Source organism: Bombyx mori, chromosome 24, assembly GCF_030269925.1.
Source record: "Bombyx mori chromosome 24, ASM3026992v2".
NCBI lineage: Eukaryota > Metazoa > Arthropoda > Insecta > Lepidoptera > Bombycidae > Bombyx > Bombyx mori.
The window spans coordinates 5,684,345-5,707,068 of record NC_085130.1 but is presented as its reverse complement, the minus strand read 5'-3'; the positions used below and the strand labels follow the sequence as shown (position 1 = coordinate 5,707,068).

The 22,724-nt window shown below is 38.6% G+C and overlaps 2 protein-coding genes across 4 annotated transcripts; both read left to right on the top strand.

Moving 5' to 3' along the window:
- The first annotated feature begins 361 nt into the window (after positions 1-361).
- Positions 362-22,324, top strand: LOC101744396 (serologically defined colon cancer antigen 8 homolog). 3 transcript variants are annotated; one of them, XM_021353402.3, is made up of 16 exons: positions 365-644; positions 2,204-2,387; positions 3,840-3,955; positions 4,721-4,885; positions 5,836-5,973; positions 7,305-7,399; positions 9,609-9,762; positions 11,335-11,469; positions 11,933-12,038; positions 13,020-13,153; positions 13,501-13,605; positions 14,524-14,617; positions 16,108-16,225; positions 19,114-19,408; positions 20,220-20,299; positions 21,508-22,324. In XM_021353402.3, the coding sequence occupies exons 1-15, from the start codon at positions 504-506 to the stop codon at positions 20,289-20,291; spliced, it is 2,052 nt and encodes a 683-aa protein (XP_021209077.2). In that variant the 5' UTR covers positions 365-503; the 3' UTR covers positions 20,292-20,299; positions 21,508-22,324. The 3 variants fall into 3 exon arrangements, with proteins under 3 accessions (XP_021209076.2, XP_021209077.2, XP_062531659.1); XM_021353401.3 differs by lacking the exons at positions 16,108-16,225; positions 19,114-19,408; positions 20,220-20,299; positions 21,508-22,324 and adding an exon at positions 16,386-17,665 and having other exon boundaries at positions 362-644; XM_062675675.1 differs by lacking the exons at positions 16,108-16,225; positions 20,220-20,299; positions 21,508-22,324 and having other exon boundaries at positions 19,114-19,292.
- LOC134201225 (drebrin-like protein) lies at positions 20,556-22,130 on the top strand. Its single transcript, XM_062675579.1, has 2 exons — positions 20,556-20,580; positions 21,508-22,130. Exons 1-2 carry the CDS (start codon positions 20,556-20,558, stop codon positions 22,128-22,130), a joined length of 648 nt encoding a protein of 215 aa, XP_062531563.1.
- Positions 22,325-22,724: the final 400 nt, after the last annotated feature.

Genomic DNA, 22,724 nt, shown 5'->3' with positions numbered 1-22,724 from the left:
GGTAGCCGCTGTAACTATACTTGAGACCTTAGAACTTATGTCTCAAGGTGGGTGGCGCATTTACGTTATATATGTCTATGGGCTCCAGTAACCACTTTACACCGGGTGGGCTGTGAGCTCGTCCACACATCTAAGCAATAAAAAAAAATCTTTTAATTGCTTACATGGGTGGACGAGCTCACGACCCACTTGATGTTAAGTTTTTACCGGAGCCCATACACATCTACAACGTAAATGCCGCCACTTACCTTGAGACATGAGTGGCGGTGTTATACACAGCCAATTGAGACAATGCGCTTGTTTATAACCGTAACCATAGCAACCAGAATCTGTATAATCAATACTACATACCGAACTCGATCGCATTGACCGCGAAACAATGACGCGCGATGGATATCAAACTTAATTAAATCAATCGAATTAATTTCAATGGCCAAAAATGCATTTGTTTTTTTTATTCAAAAATGAAACGTGCTTAATTTAGATTCCGTGAACCGCTGATAATGTATTCGTATTTCAAGTACAGGAGGCCAATGAAAATGAATGATTATGGATTGAAACGGATCCCGGATTATACGGAGCTGGCTTACAAGGAGGCTGTTTCGAAGCTGAGATACTTCTTATCGGGAAACTACGCGCCTTCTGTGAGTTTATATATTTATGATATACTTACTAGTGGTCCCGCAGTAGTCGAAATTCGACTATAATTAATTCGAATTGTAAGTTTGTACACTATTATGATTGTATTTTATACTTCTATAATCACAAATTTCGCCAAGACTACATTATAAAAAATATTAACAAAGACAAACAATATTTAATCTATTCTCAATTTGACCACAGACGTCAAGAACAAAAGTTTGACAATAAATAGTATGCATGCGTGTGTGCGTCAAATACATGATATGTAGTGTGTGTAATGTTTTCTTTATTGATTTAATGTATCTTTTATGCATTATTTTAAAATAATATTATCATTGTGCACTTCTTCTCTATATTCTCTATAAGTGTGAGAAATTTCATACTCTTCCGTCCGCGCAATTTTCGTAAAAAGGGATACAAAGTTTTTGCTTCACGTATTAATATTAACAATATTATTTATTGTCATTATTATTAATTATTTAGGGAGTCTCCAACACTCATATAAATATAAGCCTATCCATTAAGTACGTGTATTTTCTACATGGATACCAAGTTTCAAGTCGATCGGATGCATGGTTCAGTAGTTATAATGGAACATCCGTTAAAACCACTGTAGATTTATATATTATAATAGTATAGATTTCATTGTTGTTTTTCATTTAGTCAGTATCATGTTGCTTCAGTGCGGAGAATTGGGAAGATTAATAGAATAAAACAATTGTAATTCGTATTCTAACATTTTAGCGCGATACGTGATCCCGTAAAAACTATTTTTCAATAATAAAGAATTATTAAAAAAACAAAAACTACTCTTTGAATTTTGTAACTTTTATAATCTATTTTATACTCTCAAACATCAGTTTGCTTAAAATTATTTATTTTAATACGGAACTAGAAATCCCTAATTCATGTTTCACGATCATCCGAACATACAAATACAAAGGTTCTTTATCATTTAAAAAATTTAATAATTTTTAATAGCAATGCAAATAAAAGAAATAAACAACAAAAAATCTCTACCACAATAAACACTGATAATATTTGAGAAGAGAAGCGAAGATATATCCTTTAGCGTTTATAATTTTGAACTAAGCACGGATAATAAAGCTAGCGGAAGTAAATTGTTTTTCCTCAGATTATATTGGTTTAAATACATCAACTAGATAATGACCGGTATTTTTTTTTTATAAATTGTGTTTTTTAGAAATATTTAAACACGAATTACATAATGATAAAATGATGAAATATGAATAATATTTTTCGATCTTACCGACAGAATAATAAAAAACGATGAACTGGTTACTTAAAGAAAAAAATCAAAATTATCGATAAAGTTGATTATTGAAAGCACGAATAACACAACATTTTCTGAAAATAAATCGTAGCTAGATCGATTTATCGCCCCCGAAATCCCCTGTATACTAAATTTTTATGAAAATCGTTGGAGCCGTTTCCGAGATTCAGAATTGCTCGTTTAAAGATATAAGATAAGATAAATTAAATCGCAAAGAAAACAGTTTATGTACTTAGGAATTATTAAAATTTCTTCGTGAAAATTTAGGCTCGCAGTTACGGAGGTTCTGCTTCGATAAAGAATCTCGACGAATCCGATGGGGATCTGGACAAGAAATATTCTAGTTCGTACAACGCCGTCGGCGACTTCAAGCCGAAGCCGAGACTTACCGCCAAGTATGCCACTCTTTATGCCGACAGCTTGAAGAACTACACGCCCGAACCTGTCAATGGTAAGCGTGGTTTTGTTGGCACTTTTGGGGGTGGGATCGCACTATTGACCGATTAGCAAAAGTAGCTTGTGAAATCGTGAGTCCATTTTACTCGTAGTGGAGGTATTGTGGGGTGGGGAGGATTTTGGTATGGGGTATTGTGGGGTGAGAAGGATTGTGGTATGGGGTATTGTGGGGTGGGGAGGATTGTGGTATGGGGGATTGTGGGGTGGGGGGACTGTGGTAATTTTTTTTATTTCAGCAGCAAAATTTCACATCTTTTGGCTTAAAGAGCAGCAATGCCGTTACATGACATTGGTTCGACCTGATTCAATTCGTGTCGTGGTGAACTTCATCTATCTTATTGTATAGTTAGGTCAACGAACTAACGGGCCACACGATGTTCAGTGGCAGAACCTATAGACATCAATGCGAATGCTACAACCCGCTTTGAAACGTGAGGTCTAAGTCGCATTGTATTGCATGACTTCTATACCGTCTAACCGCAATCATGACTGCTTCACAGCAAAAATAGGCGGGACGAAGGTACCTAGCCATGCGAGCTTCCGTTACGCTCTACCATCAGGCAATATTTGTTTCTGGTTTTCACCAGCTTTCTTCTTCTTTCTTCCATTGGTGGTTGCGTTTCGGTTTGAAGGGTGGGGCAACTATACTTGTAACTATACTTGAGACCTTAGAACTTATATCTCAAGGTGGGTGGCGCATTTACGTCGTAGATGTCTATGGGCTCCAGTAACCACCAGCTCGTCCACCCATCTAAGCAATAAAAAATAAAAAAAGAATGGGTTATCCTATTTCGTGGCAGGATGGTGGAATCTCTGTATGCTTAGTGCGGGTATTTTAACGTTCTCGATAGCGAAAAAGTTAACTCAAATTTGTATGTAGTTGGAACAGCGCCTCTAGTGACAAACGTAGGCAAACGTTTCAACTCCATACAAATTAAAGTTAACTTTTTCGCTATCGAGAACGTTAAAAAACTCGCACTGAGCACAGTGTACCTGTAAATCGATTGTTTGTTGTTATCTATAGGTATATATAAAAATGAATTGCTGTTCGTTAGTCTCGCTAAAACTCGAGAACAGCTGGACCGATTTGGCTCATTTTGGTCTTGAACTATTTGTGGAACTCCAGAGAAGGTTTAAAAGGATTAGATAAATATGAAAATGCTCGGAATTAAATAAAAATAACAAAATTTTGTTTTTCCTTTGATGCGTCCCCCGTCGGACAGATTCCTTTTGTTTGTTTTAAGTTTATTTAATACAAAAGTTTAGGTCTTTAATTTATCGATTGAGGCACTACGAAGTCTGCCGCGTCAGCTAGTCTCAAATAAAAAAGGTATTCAGGTAATCGCTTACAAACACGATTATCCTAGAATTGGACCAACGCATGACCACACTTTCTGCCTCACTTTGTTGCGATCACATAGAATTCAGTATACAATATGACCACCAGTTCCTACGTCGGCTGGGGCTGGAGATTCGTCGACCGCGAACCCTGACGTCATCAATTTCATACATAAACAGGAAGAGTACATCGAGCAATTAGAAAGGGAGAGTCAGTATTGCAGGGTACGTCTAAATACTTAAGTCCTAAGTCAATAAACTCCTTACTGGTTTTTCACTATCTCGACTAACAGTCCGCCGTGCAATCGTCGTGGCCTAAAGGATAAGACTTCCGGTGCATTCATATGTAGCGATGCAACGGGTGTTCGAATCCCGCAGGCGGGTACTAATTTTTCTAATGAAATACGTACTTAAAAAATGTTCACGATTGACTTTGAATTAAATTTTATTACACTGGTGGTAGGACCTCTTGTGAGTCCGGACGGGTAGGTACCACCGCACTACCTATTTCTGCCCTAAAGCAGTAATGCGTTTCGCCTCGATAGGCGGGGCAGCCGTTGCACTATACTGAGACCTTAGAACTCATATCTCAAGGTGTGTGACGGCATTTATGTTGTAGATGTGTATAGGCTCCGAAAACCACTTAACACCAGGTTGGCCGTGCGCTCGTCCATCCATGTCAGCAATAAATAATATATTTAACTAACCTATAGACACATCCCATAAGTTTCTCGCCAGACCTTCTCAGTGGGTTACGATTATGAATCTATCGGTAGATTCGATGAAGGACTGCTCTTGCTATGATCAGTGGCAGCAAGTTCCCTCAGACTCAGACGCAAAGGCCGATATTAACTTAAATACGTGAGATGCAAGTCTCAATTATGTTGCATATAAAAAGCATTAAGGTCTTATAAATGTTTGGTTGGTTGGTTAACTTTGTTATGGTAAAACTGCACTATTTCTGGAACGATCCATTAAAATCTTTACCAGGACGAATTGAACAATCTACTCGGTAAAGTGAAGGAAGTGATCTCGGAGAACGAGCATCTGCACGAAGCCCAGAAGAACAAGTTGATTTCTAGAATGTTCCATTCGTACAATGGCTCCGAAACTGATGACGTCGACGACAGCACCGGTCTCGACAGTGACAATAAGGTATGTGGTGCTAGTGATGATGACGATGAGTAGATATTTGGCCACCCTAAACACATCATTACGGATCCTCCCGATCCATTGACAATGCTTTTAGGTACCTCAAGCACCGGTCACCGTCCTCGTCGAACCCGTCGCTTTCGACGAAGGGCCCGACGACTAACCCACAGACACAGCCCACTGAGTTTCTCGTCGGATCTTCTCAGTGGGTCGCGTTTCCGATCCGGTGGTAGATTCTGCGAAGCACTGTTCTTGCTAGGGCCAGTATTAGCAACACTCCTCACTCCTCCACACTCAAGGCTATCAGCATAGGTAGGGAAAAAAAATAAAAAAAAATAGTTTGGATAGCCTCAGGAAGAGCAGTGCTTCGCTGAATCTACGACCGGATCGGAATCGCGACTCACTGAGAAGATCTGGCGAGAGTCTTAGTAACTTTCTTTGAGTTAGTTCGCTCGTCTAACTCTTCGTTAGATTCGTCAGTGCTTGAAGGGTCTGAAAGAATCAAGAGTGAATCCGGGGATCAAAAAATATATTCATAGGACGACAGCGCGACTTTGCGTTCAAAAACTACTGGTCAGACATCAGATATGGTTGATAAAATTCCATTGAACCTTAGGAGAAGTTCTAGTTTTGAAATATATAAAAATGAATTGCTGTTCGTTAGTCTCGCTAAAACTCGAGAACGGCTGGACCGATTTGGCTAATTTTGGTCTGGAATTAAATACAAAATAACAATTTTGTTTTCCCTTTCATGTGTCCCCCGTCGGACGGATTCCCTTTGTTTGCTTTATGTTTATTTTATAAAAAAGTTTAGGTCTTTTATTTATCGATTGAGGCACTACGAAATCTGCCTGCCGGCTCAGCTAGTTTTCAAATAAAAATTATCAAAATCAATTAGTTAACTTAGAAAAAAAGTTATATCGATTCAAAAGTGATTTTCTTCGTACCTTAAGACAAGCCCATCGAAAGCTCGGAAGACGTCTAAAGCCCGTGGTACGAGACTTGAAGGTCCCAACATCGTCTTCGAGTCCCGCATCGCAGAACTGGAAGCTCAACTAACTCAGTCCAAGATCGACTTGAAGAAGCTGCAGGTAAGTGCAAAAAGCTCTTTACAATTACAGTTCGTAATTCAGTGGTATTGGAGACAGCGACTTAGCTGTGTCTATGGCGTTGTTGATGGCTACAGACCACGATAACCTCTTACCTTCAGTAGGGCCCATAGATAATGCCCATAAATTAGTTATAGAAGCAACTCAAGCACTCAACAAAAATGTTTACGGGCGTCGACCACTAGATGGCTTTGGTTCGATTAGTTTCTCATTGCTCCTGTAGATGGCAGTAACATATTACCTATCCTATATTTTTTTAGGAATTATTTTGTAAATCTTCAGAAACCACAGATTGATAAAATTTAATCAATTTGTCTATAACAAATAAAGAGTTGTATGATTTATTAATGTTTATTTTCTGTTTCGTTGTACCATCATTAAATGCCTTAACTTTAGCAACATATAAGTTTAGGGGCAGCTGCTACAAGATGTCGCTAGTTTCCATACCGAAAAAATACTTGTCTTAAAGTATGGCAGTTTCGGGGCCCTGGTAGGGCCTATCAAGGCATAATAAGCAGTAGAGACCACAGTTTGTTTCAAAAGCGAATAGGGAATGTAATTAGTAAATGTGCACACGAATTATGTAGACCAAAGAATCTAATAGTACTGTTACGAAAACAAATACCATATTTTTCTTTTTTTTAGTTTAAAAAGTCTGGTCTTTATTTTGTTCTTTATTTTGTAATTTGTAACCAGCATCATGCCAGTTCTACTGGTGACAGGACGTCTTCTGAGTCCACACGGGTAGATACTACCACCTGCTAATTTCTGCCGTCCAGCAGTAATGCGTTTCGGTTTGAAGGGTGGGGCAGCCGTTGTAACTATACTGAGACTTTAGAACTTATATCACAAGGTGGGTCGCGCATTTACGTTGTAGATGCTCCAATAACCACTTTTCTTCTCAATCGTGTCACTCTTGACAGAGTGGTCGTGATCGTCATGTAGTATTATTGGAAGGGGCAAACTTGATGCGTCTTACGACGTCGCGCCATCTCTCCCTGCTCGAGGCCATTCTACTGCACTCATTTAGGGGACCTCCCACTGCGGTTTTAATTTGGTCGATCCACCGCATTGGTGGCATCCCGCGCGGTCTTGTACCATCAACGCTTCCCTGTACAGCGAGGCGTTCTATGGACCGGCCATCTCGTCGCGATACGTGTCCGAAGAAATCCACCATTCGAGACTGTACTATAGCAAATAGACGCTGCTTGATGCCACTTAACAATTTAAAAAATAAAAGATCGGTTTTGCGATTTAAGGAACCTATTGCTAATTTACATTACCACTATATTACGTTTCCGTTTTATTATTAGGATGAAAACAATGAGAACAAACGTAAGTTGGCCTCTGGACTTGTCGACTCGACTTGCCTTGACGGCTTCAAGCGACAGATCGACAATCTACAGAGGTAAGAATTATGTGGAGTCTTATAAACTCTTTTTCTATATATTAATACGTGAAGCAAAAACTTTGTATCCCTTTTTACGAAAATTGCGCGGACGGAGGAGTATGAAATTTTCCACACTTATAGAGAATATAGAGAAGAAGTGCAGAGTGCTAATATTTTTTTTAAATTGCGTATAAAAATACATTAAATAAATAAAAAAAATATTGCACACACTACATACCATGTATTTGACACACATACATAAATACTCTTTGTTTATTGTCAAACTTTTGTTATTGCTTCAAATCTGTAGTCAAATTTAGAATAGGTTAATATTGTTTATGTTTAATATTATTTGTCTATAGTCTAGTCTTGGCCAAATCTGTGATTATCTAATATATAAAATTCTCGTGTCACAGTTTTCGTTGCCATACTCCTCCGAAACGGCTTGACCGATTTTGATGAAATTTTTTGTGCTTATCCGGTATCTATGAGAATCGGCCAACATCTATTTTTCATCCCCCTAAATGTTAGGGGTAGTCCACCCCTAAATTTTTTTTTTTAATTTTTAGACAAAAATTTTAATTTCTATTTTTTTATGATACAACATACAAAAATACATACAACCCTAAATTTTCACCCCTCTACGATCAACCCTTATTTTTTATTTGCTAATTATAAACTTAATTTTTTTTGGCAAATTTTTTATTTTGTTTTGTCATGACTTAAAATTAAAAAAATCATATTACTCTCAATTTTCACTCTTATACGATCAACCCCTATTTTTCCATCCCGATTAATATTTTTTTTATTCTATGCACTGATCCGCAATAAGGTTGCAAGATGGCAATCAAATATTATAATTGTAGTATGATAAATTCTTATTCAGAGTTTATAATTTCAAGTTCCTTTAATTAATGTTTTTTAAATTGAATTTGATCTCCCGCCCTCGCCGGTCGACTACTGATCAACTATCAATCGATCAGCTATCCCCGCCAGGTGTCGCCAGGATGAAGATGAAGCCGGTCTCCTGTCTTACTTACTCACTATACATCATAGATTATACACTTAATATATTTGAGAGCTATACAATACTATACATTTTTCAGCTATGTTTTTTTGGTTTTATTTGTGTATCAATAGTATGTTCAGTAGGTCTGAGAATCGGCTACTATCTATTTTTCATACCCCTAAGTGAAAAGGGTTGTCCACCCCAAACATTTATTTTTATTTTTATTTTTTGGATATTTTTTTTTTGTTTATAATGAGGTATTATGTGGTTAAATGAGGTTTTTTTTCTACAGTAGAATTTCCCTAGAAATCTTATTTAAGGCAACACAACGTTTGCCGGGTCAGCTAGTAGAAGTATAATAGTCTTTAACAATAGAACCATAATAATGTTCAAGCTTATTATTTCAATTAATTATAGTCGAATTTCGACTACTGCAGGACCACTAGTAATTAGTAAATGTGCTGTCAATACAGAATACGTGAATATGGAATGGTTACATAGGTTCCTAGGTGACAAAATAAAAAAAAGTGTGTGTGTCCGCTCCGACGCACGACTGGAGTTTACTGGATATAAAAAATTAAACGAAACAATACGAGAAATAGTTCTATATTACGACAACACGATACACTACAGATTATTAACAAATTAACGAGACACAAAACAAACGACTAACAAATATATGAAAATACAATAATGAGAGAAACGCGCGATCAGTACGAGGCTTTGTGGCGGACTGCCGGCGCATGTACTAGCATGTCACACGAAATGCGCATAACGCATTTCGTGTGACATGCTAGTACGATTTTGGTCCCCATAATTTTCATACCCCGGGCCTATATATGTAAATCGATTCTAAAGGAGTAAACTCCAAAAACATACTTTAGGCATAGTTGTGATAAAGTCTGTTTTACTTTTTTATTAGTCCATTTGAAGACGCATTTACAAAGTATATTCAGTTGGATACCTACATATTGAAATACTTTATTATCAATGTGTATGTACCGATTAATCTAGTTTACCAGTGGTTTGGCTTTCTGACTAGTCCACAAGGGCTAGTAACACGACCCTTTTTTTGTTTTTTTTTTTTAACGCCAAAGAATCCATTTACGGAGTCCTGGTTGAGGGGGGTAACGGACCGGGTTATGTCAGACTCCGGTGCTTAGTTGCGACATAAAATTCTTATCTCATGAAATTCGGTTTTAAATCAACCTATAACAGAGACAAGTCCACGTTGGAAGCTCAAATATCTAAGCTCAAACTGAGCTTGGAGCAGCGCGAAGACGACAGCGGACGGTACAGGAGAACTGAGGTCGTGGAACAACAACTAAGAGAAGATAAGAACAGTTTGGAAGCAGAAATAAGAAGTCTCAAGGTAAATAATCAAAAGAGAGGGTATGTTGTGAAAATTTTACATTGCTGCGTTTATTTTAGATGGGTGGACGAGCTCACAGCCCACCTGGTGTTAAGCGGTTACTGGAGCCCATAGACATCCACAACGCAAATGCGCCACCCACCTTGAGATATAAGTTCTAAGGTCTCAGTATCGTTACAACGGCTGCCCCACCCTTCAAACCGAAACGAATCACTGCTTCACGGCAGAAATAGGCAGGGCGGTGGTACCTACCCGCGCGGACTCACAAGAGGTCCTACCACCAGTAATTACGAAAATTATAATTTTGCGGGTTTCATTTTTATTACACGATGTTATTCCTTCACCGTGGAAGTCAATGGAGAACATTTAACGCAATGAAATTAACACAGCAAAAAAATATTATAGCAAATGATAAATACTCGTATTCTCCGTAAACTACAGACTTGTTGGTATTGTTTTGGCGACTATAAATCACAGAAAAACTATCAAAAATAATCTATACTAATAAATAAATCTACAGCGGTTTTTACGGATGTTCCGTTATAACTACTGACCCATGCATGCGATTGACTTGAAACTTGGTATCCATGTAGAAAATATATATACTTATTGGATAGGCTAATATTTATGTGAGTGTTGGACTCCCTATACCAGTTGCGGGGGCGTTAATGATGAGATTTTTGTGGGGGTGAGAAATAATAATGTTAATTTTAAATGCCCAGCGAAGCGGACGGGTACAGCTAGTATATTATAAATTTCATTGTTCTAGCGAAATAATTGATGGTCCGCCCAATAACCACGCAATCAAAAGCAATATGGCCGCGGTGGCGCGTCGCCCGGGGACATTGACCTTGCGCATCAAATGATATAGATTTGTTTTACATTTTCTGCATCACAACACCACATTGTAAAATATTTCCATTTTTCTACAACTAACCTTATTTTAAAGGTTTTTCCGCCTTCAATGGTTACAGGTTTTAGATTAATAAACATAAATCTGATTTGATTTATTTATCGAATATTTAGTTTCGTTTCCTTTGCTTTTATTGCGTTAGACTGGCCGACGACATCACCATAAGGCAAATGACTTAGACACCCATAGACACTGCAGCTGTTCTTATCCCCACCATTGAAAACGGGACGCAGGACTGCTTCGCCACACCAAAACCCAGGATGGTAGTAAAAACTAGTAATAATTTAAATCATTCGTTAATTGGAACGGACGGTTTTGAGTTCTGTATGCTTAGTGCGAGTTTTTTTACGTTCTCGATAGCGTAAAAGTTAACGGAGCTGGAACGTTTGCCTACGTTTGCCGCTAGGGGCGCTGCTGTGCTGAAATTAACATGATTACTTCAGTGCGTCACGTAGGGTACCTGTGACTTATATAGCAATCAACGTGTTAATTATCATATTTGTATGGAATAGGATCGCTTGCTATGTTTGCCACTAGGGGCGCTGTTCCAATTGCATACAAAATTGGCTTAACTTTTACGCTATCGAGTACGTTAAGAAACTCGCACTAGGCTCAGGCGCATCAGGCTGTAGAGGCTGTACGAGCTGTTACACATCCAGGAGGAGTTGAGCAAGGAGCGTGCGCGGGTGCGGGAGCTGGCGGGGGCGGGGGCGCGGGGGAGGGCGCGCGCTGAGCACCTGGACGACCTGCACCACGACCTCGCCGCGCAGTACGACACCGTCGCCAGACTGCAGGTGCTTATGACGGGAGTGCATCGTCCCGAAACGCTGTCCATTGCCGCGCCACTAAGAGCGGGTTTAACCGCCACACATTTGACACATACACATTGTCCTTTAACGGAATACTAAATTTTAATCGGCGACTCATTTGACGCATTCACATCGGCCTTTGACGGAATACCATTTCTGCCGCATTCTGCCGCGCCATATGATAGTTTATGATTTTATTTGCCGCAGTTAAGGTGTTGAACACAGTATAACTAAAAAAACGACTATCTTGAAATCTAATATACATTACCGCTAGTTTTATCGCGGTAATGTATATTAGTATTTAGTCGGACATTACGATTGTTCGAGTATGGCAATTTGGAATTCGTTTCACTAAACTTAACCATATAACCTAATGCCATCACATAATGCAAAAGCTCAAAAGGTAATTAGTAACATAAGCTTGTAACAGCTTCACGACAACTTTCAGCTTGACTTGGACCGTCAGCGGCGCGAGGAGAACGATCTCAAACGAGAACTGACCTTGAAGAACTCCGCCGTTGAGGAACTGAAGATGGAACTCAAGAATAAAACTGGTATTTTTTTGCTATTGCTTGGCTGGTTCGGGGAGCTCACGCTCCACCTGGTGTTCAGTGGCTACCCCAAGGTTAAAGTGGCACCCACCTTGAAACATGACATTGATTATTCGCAATTCGAGTTTAAGTTCTTTTTTTCTCCACCTTATCCCACTAGGGCACAGGTAATTTTTCTACTCCATTCTCTTCTATCAGCCGTCATCTCAACACTCACTCCTCTCTTTCTCATATCGTCGCACACTCCATCCACGTCTTCTTCGGTCGACCTATTCCCCCTCTACCTTGCACTACCATTTCCATACATCTCCTAGTCACATGCATCTTCTCTCTACGAATCACATGTCCATACCACGCTAACCGTCAGCTCTTTAGTTTAAGTTCAAGTTTAACTTACTTGTGTATTTTAGGTGAATTTGTATTTTATTGAAAGAACGTTTATTGGAGATAGGGACCCCAGAGAGCCCACTGAGTTTCTCGCCGGATCTTCTCAATGGGTCGCGATTTCGATCCGCTGGTAGATTCTGCGAAAGGCTACTCTTGCTAGGAAGGGCCAATGTTTGCGAACTCACTCAGGTTGAGCCCGTGATTCAGGTCACCTACCCGTCCCCACCTATCTGGAATATCCACTCTCTATCCTCTATTTCTAGTATATCTAGATTTGTGGTAGGCAGCGCCTTGGCTCTGCCCCTGGCATTGCTGAAGTCCATGGGCGACGGTAACCACTCACCATCAGGTGGGCCGTATGCTCGTCTGCCTACAAGGGCAATAAAAAAAAAATCATACCTATATAAATACATCACCGAAAACCCGGCCCAAATTGGTCAAGTCTAGTCGCAGTGAACGATCGGAGATTAGCGCACGGGGTCCCAAAAAAAAACCAAAAAATCATTTTAATTGCCATGTCAATACAGTTGGAATTCCTTTAACAATCGAAATGCATTTTCTAACTTGACAGGTTATTCTACAGCTATGTTGTTTCAGCATCTCTCCAGGCTGATCTGTCTCAGGCTCACGCCGAGAAGGCTTCATTGGAGGAGGAGCTGGCAAGCGCGCGGCTGGCCTTAGAGCGACACCAGCGCCAGACCAAACACGAAACTAATCGACTTAATTCAGAGGTCACCTCATAATGGTTCAGTAGCTTTAGACTTTTTTTTTTTGGAACGAAGCTCCTTATGGGACGATGCGAAGGAGTACCCTAACCGGAAAAAAAACGTCCGTAACGTAAGATTTTTATTAGTAATGCACATAGTGTACGACTTACTTTGTAATAACGTACAAAAAAATATATATAAATAACATATTTTTTTATCATTCATTGACCACGATCTCAGAGCGTTCGTTTGCGCAATACACTAACTCTTATGCAAACAACCGTGAATGAAGTGTACCAATTCATAAATTTTCAGAAATGTACCAAAAAAAAAAGTTGCTAACCCGATCAATTGTTCCGCACCCCTCACAGATCCAGTCCCTTCGTCAGCGTCTGGACCGAGCTGACGCGGACCTGGTACACTCGCGCCGCGAGAACCTGCGTCTCTCTGAGCAGATCTCCAATCTCGAAAAAGAGGTACTACTCCATTTATCGTACGAAACTATTATAATTTAAAATTCATTAAATTTTACATTCCTAAATCAGGAATTCATGTCCATTCTGTTATTAATGTAATGGAAATACGTACGATAGCCTTGAGAGGCTATTTCAGTTTCTTGACGTGTAGGTGAACTCACGAGGCTCAAACCGGAGTGTTGCTAACACTGGCCCTAGCAAGAGCAGTGCTTCGCAGAATCTACCACCGGGTCGGAATCGCGACCCACTGAGAAGATCCGGCGAGAAACTCAGTGGGCTGTGTCTGTGGGTTAGTTCACTCGTCGAGCCCTTCGTCGCAAGCAACGTTCGACGAGGACGGTGACCGGTGCTTGTGGTACCTAAAAGCACCGTTAATGGATCGGGAGGATCCGTAATGACGTGTTTAGGGCTACGTCGACCCAAGAGCTAATTAATGGTCAGACAACAATATCAAATGTTTAAAAAAATATTGACCTTACTTGGGATTGAGGCATTATATTTACAACATTTTTCTGTAAAAAAAAATAATAAAATACTATACGACCATAATCAATGTTCATTCAAGACTTAAATGCAATTTACGTGTTGTAAGTTATCTTTTGCATATCGAAACGACAAATAAGGAAAAAACAGCTGATTTATTAATTTGGTAACACTGAACTACTGAGGCAAACAAAAGAAAATGGTTTAAAAAAATAGATAGTGGAAACTTTAATGTTTCTTTTTTGCCTATTACTGCTGGTAGAGCATCTTGTGAGCCCACCCGAGAATATACTATCACCCTGCCTATTATTAAGAAGCTGTACAGTTCCGATATGAAGAATAGGACAACCGCCATGACACATATATCTAATAACTCAAATTGAGTGTACTTTGAAATTTCTATGGTTTCTTATGGTAGTGATATAAAATTCTCAGATTAACTTGAAGAGCTTGAGCCCGATCTCTTCAGAGAAGAACAAGAAGGAAAAGGAGCTGTCTACCATGCTGGAGTCCATTGACAACAAGCACGGTGCGTACACCAGCACCACTATACAGACGTAGCTTTCCGGGTAAACTATCAATGTTTTGAAAGGGATTTAGATATATTTAAAAAAAATATAGTACATTTTATTATTGATATTGGCAACATTTCGTACATAATCTGCGAATAGAGGGTTTCTTGTCTATGATCGCGAATTGCTCAAATGTCAAACTAACTGTTCAGATTATGGAGGGTAGAATTAAAGAGTACCACCATCTTGTTTAAGGGACAAGTCGAAAAAGCAAGCTGTTTGCAAGTTATTGTTTAAAGACTCGCCGAAATAGCGCTAGTGTAAGAAGTGGAAATTTTATGAGTATAGCAGCTTTAAACAGGGTAAACTATACTGGGTTGAAAAATGTAATATTTTTGTGACCTGTGTAGTTAAAAATTATGCAGTAATTAAAATATTAACTGTTTATTTTTATATTATTTACATAGGAAATGTTTCTTTCCTTCTTAATTGAATATCCTCATCTAACAGTTTATGTCGGTGATTTTTAAATCTTTCCAGTTGCTACTGTGGCGCCACCTTAATTGGCTCCTTTTCAGCGGAAACTTTTTAATACACTGAGCTGGTCCTTCTCATTTCCACCCTCCATAATTCAGATATAAGTAATTAAAAATATATTTCAAAGGATTCAACATTTAGAAAGTTCAAAGAATTAGTATTTTTGTTAGAAACATACCACAAGGGATTTGTGGTTTTAATCGAAATTCTGCCAATATTTTTGGGTAAAGCATGTAATTGGACTTTCAAAATGTTTATAATTTACTTTTACATCGAGCGCTTGCACGTCACAGATGTATGGGATACGCTTTCATTACCTTCAATGGTTTATTCATCAGATTGTTGGCTAGTGGACAATAGTTCGGACCGTGGTTAGCGCTTGCATCGCTTGGTTTCCAGAAACATGTCCAAACGACGACACAATTAAAATTAATTTTACGATTTTAATCGCGCCTAGTTTATTGTCATAGCATTCGTTCCGACTTAAAAGAGAATCCGTAAAATTTGTTTTAATTGCGTCCGCGACTCGCGTTTAACTAAGGAAGCACTTTAGAGACGGTAGTCTTAAATTTGGGGATCACATTGGTGAACTTGTCGATGAATTAACCCTTCGATTGCTATTTAGGTCACCAGTGCCCTACGCGGCGCACTGAAATAATTATGTCGATTTCTGTAATTAAGGCGCCGGAATATCTAGTAGACACTGGGAAAAACGGATCCGAAGGTACTGAGAATGAATCTACTTCTAAGAGACCTGAAAAACTAAACATACATTAACAAACAAAAGAAGGCGAAGTTAGTCATATCCAGGCGCTTAGTAACAGAAATCGACACACAAAATTACTTCAATGCGCCATGTAGGGCACCGGTGAACTACATGGCACGGGTGCTCCGAACACGGTCTCTGTATTAGCTCGCCGATGTATCCTTAGCGAGGGAATGTTTAAAGCAAGAACATTTGGTTCCACAGCTAAAACGGTGGCCGAGTTGGAGGGCATGATACATTCACAAAACAGTCTGATGGAGAAACTGACCGGAGAGTGTCGCTTGCTCACAGACAAGCTCGACGACGCGAACCGTAGGCACAAGTACGAACCTTTACAACTTTACTCGCACCAGACTCGACCCCGTCCCCCGTGCCCCCTGTCCCCCAACGCCCCTCGCCAACCCCGAACGTTGCTATTGTCATTACCCATTTAAGAACGTAATTTTGATTCCTAACGTCGCGTGTGTATTCGTTGGCGGCAGGCAGAGCGCGGCTACGTGCAGACGAACCGATCACACGTCACTCCCGGTCGGGGTCGCGGGACCTACTGATAAAGGAGACTCGCACCTCAAGGCGCCGCTCCGGAAAAGAGTCCGATTCGTCGTGTAAACACCAGCCGATAATCGTTGGCCCGTTGACGACAAATCAGGATCTCGCTGACGCTGACGGCGAAAGGACCTACAATTTGCCGCTTATGATCCAACAGCCCTTTTTACGTGAGAAAAAGGAGCCAATCAAAGTTGATATAAGCGTCAAGTTGATACCGAAATCGAGGAGGAGAGACAAGAAACGCACAGCACAATTAGATGAAGTTGCTTTAGACGATAAAGGCGTTAAGAATAGTGTTAGTATGGAGGTGTCAGAAGGTGCTGTACGAGTTTTAAGCGAAACAGTTGAAGTTATTGATGGCACCCCTAATATAGAAGCTTCACGATCGGAAAACGATGTCGAAGATGATAGAAGTCATTTAAGTCCAATTAGTATAAAAGTTACATCGCCAAAAGCAAACACTGACGAACTAGAGAATATTGTTCTAGATAAAACCGAAGATGCACGTGATAGTACAGATGGAGATCCGAATGAAGATGTTGACGAAACTAATCTAGAATTATCAGATACAATTATTCCAGCTCCAAATATAGCTTCTGAAGATGTAGATGAAAAAATTGAACTTACAGAAGAATTAGTTCCCGTACCAACAGAATCTAATGAAAAGGGAGACGAAGATACTTAAAAATGTATACATTTTTAATACATATATCGGCAGTGTACTATGCGAAAGTTTATTAGGTATAGTTGTATGAAAAAAAATTCTGTCTGTAATACTGCTTGTATTAGTAGTCGCAGTGAATGTTCCATGCTTATTATTTTATTTGAAAATAATCAGTTAATTTAAGTGCAATGTGAACGTGATATTGTTAATTAAGTTATAAAGTTTGTTGTTGTTTTTAACGGACCTCGAAAAAGGAGAAGGTTTACACAATTTTAGTGTATTTTTGTATCTTCATTTTGATCTTTAATTTCTCATGTGGTTCCAAATTCTATTAAGATGTGACCAGTAATTTTTTAGTTATCCTTAATAATGCATGTTTAATTAACCACATTATTGGTGTACTTACATTATTTTATTGAAGTTCGTTTTTTTTTTGTTGTTGAAACTTTTAAAAGGCTATATGTTATTTAAATGGGTAATGATAATCGACACCTAATAATTATATGTAGTGCAATAAAAGTTTTAAAACACACATGTTATTTTCCAAAAGTACTTTTTTATGTACCTCAATTATAATACATAATATACTCATAAAGTATGTGCTAAGATAACTATGAACGATTATAGAATTTATTATATCGAGAGGTGAAAGGCGAAATTTAGCTTAATACGCCACATTTATCGTTGTAATTAAAGGCCCGTTTTATTTGGTATAAGCATCAACAGTTCGATGTTTTTAATTGAACTTCAATCAACTTTACTCTTTTGAAATAGCTGAGAAAATATTTCTTATATTTTTTCCAAATTTTAAACTTTAAATGACTCTCCTGTAAAGTTGCAAATATTTTGCTTAAACTAAATATCCTTTCAACTCTCGATAGATAACTGGACGATATCCATTGACCATAGTAAAGCCACATATACAGGGTGTCCCAAACATAATGGATAACACGGGTCAACACCAAATTTGACTTTGATTGCAAAGCATAAAATTTCGATATTTTAGATGGTAATTAGTCAAAAAAAATATACATGGCATGAAACAGTTTGCTTTTGAACTTTAATAAATTGACCACATATGAAACAAAATGCATCAGCATCGTATTTACACTTTCGTGACATTTTAAGTTTTTCTGGTCTTGTACAAAACACCTGATCGTTGTTTATGACTCGAGTGCCATCTAGTGGCACTGTGTAAACGTAAACACCCCACTCTCATAGCGCGGTTTTTTTGAAAGTATTAAAATTAATTTAAATTTATAAAAAAATTGAAAAATCGGTATTATTACTATAACTATTACAAAAGAAAACTTTATACCAAAAAAAGGTATTTTATTTTCGTTTTTGTGAATAATTAACGGGAAAAACCTAGTATAAACGTTAGGACAAAGAACGAATTTTTTTTGTAGAGTTGTGTAATCCTGAAACACCTCATAGTAGAGCTATTGGGGAAACAAAATAAAAATTATCAGGTAATACCCAAATTAATTACCCAGATACTACATTTCATGATTAAAATTTAAGTTCGGATTAATTTTTACAAAAAATAACAACAGCTACTCCTATGGCTTAGTGCATCCATTGGTATAGTCCATGTAGCAATATAACACCAAAAACCCTATGGATTTTATATATTTGTAGCTGTTGTATATTACAGAAACGCGCAGTACTATGGAAAATAATGTTTTTTTTTAATACGTAATTTGGGTACTACCTAAGAAATATTTTTGTTTATTTTTTTTATTTTGTGTCCCTAATAGCTCTATTATGAGGTGTTTCATGATTATCCATTCCTTCTGGGACGCCCTGTATAGTTTCATTATACATTCAACATTTTGCTTAAATAGTATGAAGATCAAAAAACCCAATAGATATTTCATTCGAATTCAAAATGGACAACACTGATCTAGTATAACAAAAGCACAGAAGAGCTTGCAGTAGTTTTTCATAAGCTCACAGCTGCTCACAGAGGTTCACGAAAAGCGTTTACGTTTCAGAGCGGAGAAAACACAATTGCTTTGCAGGAACGCTGAGCTGATGCGAAAGCTCAGGAGCTTGTGGTGTTCCCACAAGAGATATTGCACTACCACTGTAGCACGAAGCTCCACCCCGCTGAGCGGATACCCCCACAGTCGATCATCGTATGACCTAGACCGCACCTACCGAACATCGACCCCCTTCACTAATAGATTTAGGAGCTTTTCATCTAGAGACCACATCGGAGGCCTCGTGAGAAACTTGAGCGATCTATCCCTTGATAGAGTCGATGACTCCGATGTCGAGCCTTCGAAGGTAATGGCTTGTGTTCAATACAATCTGGTAGATTTTGTGGGTAGATAGTTATTTTGTGAATTAGTTGGGGTATTTTAGTAAAGCATGAGAAAATAGTTTAATCACGTATTCCTTTAGCGAAATCAATTTCGGTAAAATCTTAACACGATTAACCTAATTCAGTTTTATTTCTTTTTGATAGTTTCAAAACATTAAGCTGCTTTCATACTACGCTATACTATAGTGCCATATAGTAATAGCAGTGTAAACTTAGCCAAAAATAAATAGTATAGTACAGCGTGAATGTGTCCATAACAATGTATGGTGCGCGATATTGTTCTGCTATATACCATGTGCTATTATATTATAGTGTAGTCTGGAGGCTGGTTCACTCATTTATAATAAATGCTTTCCGTCAACGAACTCTAAACACGCAATGGACGACGTAATACGATTGTCTTCTAAGCTTTCTACTGGTGGTAGGACTTCTTGTGAGTCCGCCTTACCTATTTCTGCCGTGAAGCAGTAATGTGTTTCGGTCTAAAGGGTAGGGCAGCCGTTGTAACTATACTTGAGACCTTAGAACTTATATTTCAAGGTGGGTGGCGCATTTACGTTGTAGATGTCTATGTGCTCCAGTAACCATTTAACACCAGGTGGGCTGTGAGCTCGTTCACCCATCTAAGCAATAAAAAAAAACACGCAACGGACGACGTAATACGATTGTCTTGCGTCGCGAATATCGATTTGTTTCATTCGAATTGTATATCTCAACGAGAAATGTATTATTGCACGTTTGTGTGGTGTGATCGCATGTGCGTGTGTGCCGCAGGGAAGAATTGGCAGCTCTGCAGCGTCAAGTAGACACTCTGGGCAGGACACTCCAGCCGCCGCACGCGCCTAGTCGTCAAGGTACGGTACGACATTAGTTCGACAACAGAGTCTAGGAATGAGAAGTGTGCGTAGTGCGAGTTTTTTAACGTTCTCGATAGCGTAAAAGTTAACTCATACAAAGGGGAGTCGTTTAGAGGGTAGGGCCTCAAAATTCCTTGGGCCCGCGGTCTGCTCCCAATACCTTGCAGATCGTCGAGTCCCACATACCCCGCGCGGCTCCTTAGGCGCGGGGATCTCGTAGGAGGTTCGGCCCCCGGCACGAAAAAAAATAATGATGAATGAATTCCCAGGAATCCCTGGTAAATTTGCCCAACTAAGAAATTATAACATCAACAAATTAAATATTAAAACAACATTTCACGTATTTTATGAGATTAGTACCATATGTTTGAAGCTCAATGTTTTATTGCCATGTTTATTCGAGAGTATTTGAATTTGATAAATCATTAATTTAGATTTTAACGCATATAAATTTATTCTCAATTAATTCACAAATTGTAAATGTGATTTAAGTAATAAAATCTAAACTATTGCAACTTTAAACTCTAAAATGATCTACAGAAGATACAAAATAAAATAACGGTGCGCGTGCAACTTAGTGCACGTGAATGAAGTGAAACTTCTTTTTCGATGTGTAGTATTCTGGTTTTCTTCATTTTTCATCTTTAAATCAGATTGCTCTTGTAATAGGGAATGCTGTGTATAAGAGATGCGACATCTTCAACATTTATTTATATTATATATAGGTATTTTAAATTATACATAGAAAAATAATTTTTTTTTTTTTTAAATACTTCATTATATATTGGATGCTACTCGTTGCTAACGCTCGCGCTGGCCTGTAACAGGTATACTACGCGCATGCGTTCGAGTGCCGCGCATTCACTCTCGCTCTGTCTCTTTCTATTCCGTGATAGCGTTAAACGTTTAACGCAACCTTGTTGGAAGTCGCATTAGAAGTTTCACTTCAAAAACTTCCAATTACTTTCGACACAAAAAAATGTTCTTTGATTTCAAGTAATATCACATCAATATCAGATTAAATGAACAATGAATGTACGAAATAATTAAATTTAGATACTTCTTCTTCTTAGTCGAATACTTCATTGCTGAAGGTCGTGTCCTTGAAAGCCCTTCGGGGCTCTTTGTACCATCAGCTTCCATTTGCTTCGGTTTTCGGCTTCTCTCAGGGCGTAGATACTTAACTAACTTTAATCAAATTACAGCACATCCCACGCACTATACTCCAGCCGACAGAAGCGTACCCTTTATTGCTTCCTCTCCCGGACACGACGATCCCGGAGATCAGTCCCCCGGAGACACCGGACATACAGACCGAACGGACAGAGAGCGACTCCAACCCGAGCATCACGACCACCAAGAGCCTACAACAATAACCGACGAACATCAATCTCAACCGATGTCCAAAGATGATGAAAAACCCTACAAAAATCAAAACGATGCACCAATTAAATCAGAAAGACCAATGGACGTAGAGCATAAAGAACAGACTTATCAAGAGGATGCGAATTTCATTGGACAGGAACAAAATTACGAAGCAACAGAAATGCAATACCAACCTGAATACCAAAATAATTACGAGGAGCCGACTTACGCAAACGAACAATATGAAAATTATGAACAATATCAGCAATATGCTGACCCCAACGCGCAATATAGCGAAGAACAATACAACAACATAGCCGAAGTCAACTACCAACCCGAGCAGAATTACGAACAAAGCTATGAGAACACAGCGGAGGCTCCACAAGAACAATATTACCCAGAGTCAAATGACACAAATCCAAGTGATGCTCCAACGAAAATGGCGGAGGAACATCAGAGTTAGCAATTCGTATGTTTTTATTTCTTGCAACATTCCGTTACAACGCTTTTGATAGAGTAACGTGCCACTAATATAGATTAGCTTTCGGCGTCGGATAAATAAACTATGAAAGTTGAATGTGTTGAATAATAAAATCTATTGAAATGTTTATCGAGAAACGAGTTAATAAATCGCTCAATACTTATATTGCAATTGGATATGATGTTTTATTTGATGTTTTTTTTATCTACAGGGAAAACGTGATTATTTTGTTTTTTTCTTCAACTTAAGCCCCATGATCTCGATTTTGTCTTGACGGTTTCTAAAACAATATACAAAGTACTTAAGGGTCAGGGTGCGCACAGAAGTCGTGTAGGACTATGCGATTTATAAGTGGCACGAGTTGGCTTCGAACCTATTTGGACTGCCAAGCAGTTCTTGTTTGCATGAGACCGACGTTACACTATTTAATTTGAAGAAAATACAGCACGAAACATTAAGGACTATTTGGCGGGCACTCAAGCTGTTACTTTTTAATTTAATGTCTCTTCAGGCTTAAAATTTACATATTAATCGATTAGAATTCGTAAAAGTACATTGAAATATTAACCGTAGTCT

Bases quoted from the DNA above. Each gene is read 5' to 3' on its own strand.
- LOC101744396 (XM_021353401.3), top strand. From the start codon at position 504: ATGTATTCGTATTTCAAGTACAGGAGGCCAATGAAAATGAATGATTAT. The intron at 11,470-11,932 runs GTGCTTATGACG...GACAACTTTCAG, and splicing joins ACACCGTCGCCAGACTGCAG to CTTGACTTGGACCGTCAGCG. The intron at 14,618-16,385 runs GTGCGTACACCA...CGTTGGCGGCAG, and splicing joins GTCCATTGACAACAAGCACG to GCAGAGCGCGGCTACGTGCA.
- LOC134201225 (XM_062675579.1), top strand. From the start codon at position 20,556: ATGAATGAATTCCCAGGAATCCCTG. The intron at 20,581-21,507 runs GTAAATTTGCCC...ATCAAATTACAG, and splicing joins TGAATTCCCAGGAATCCCTG to CACATCCCACGCACTATACT.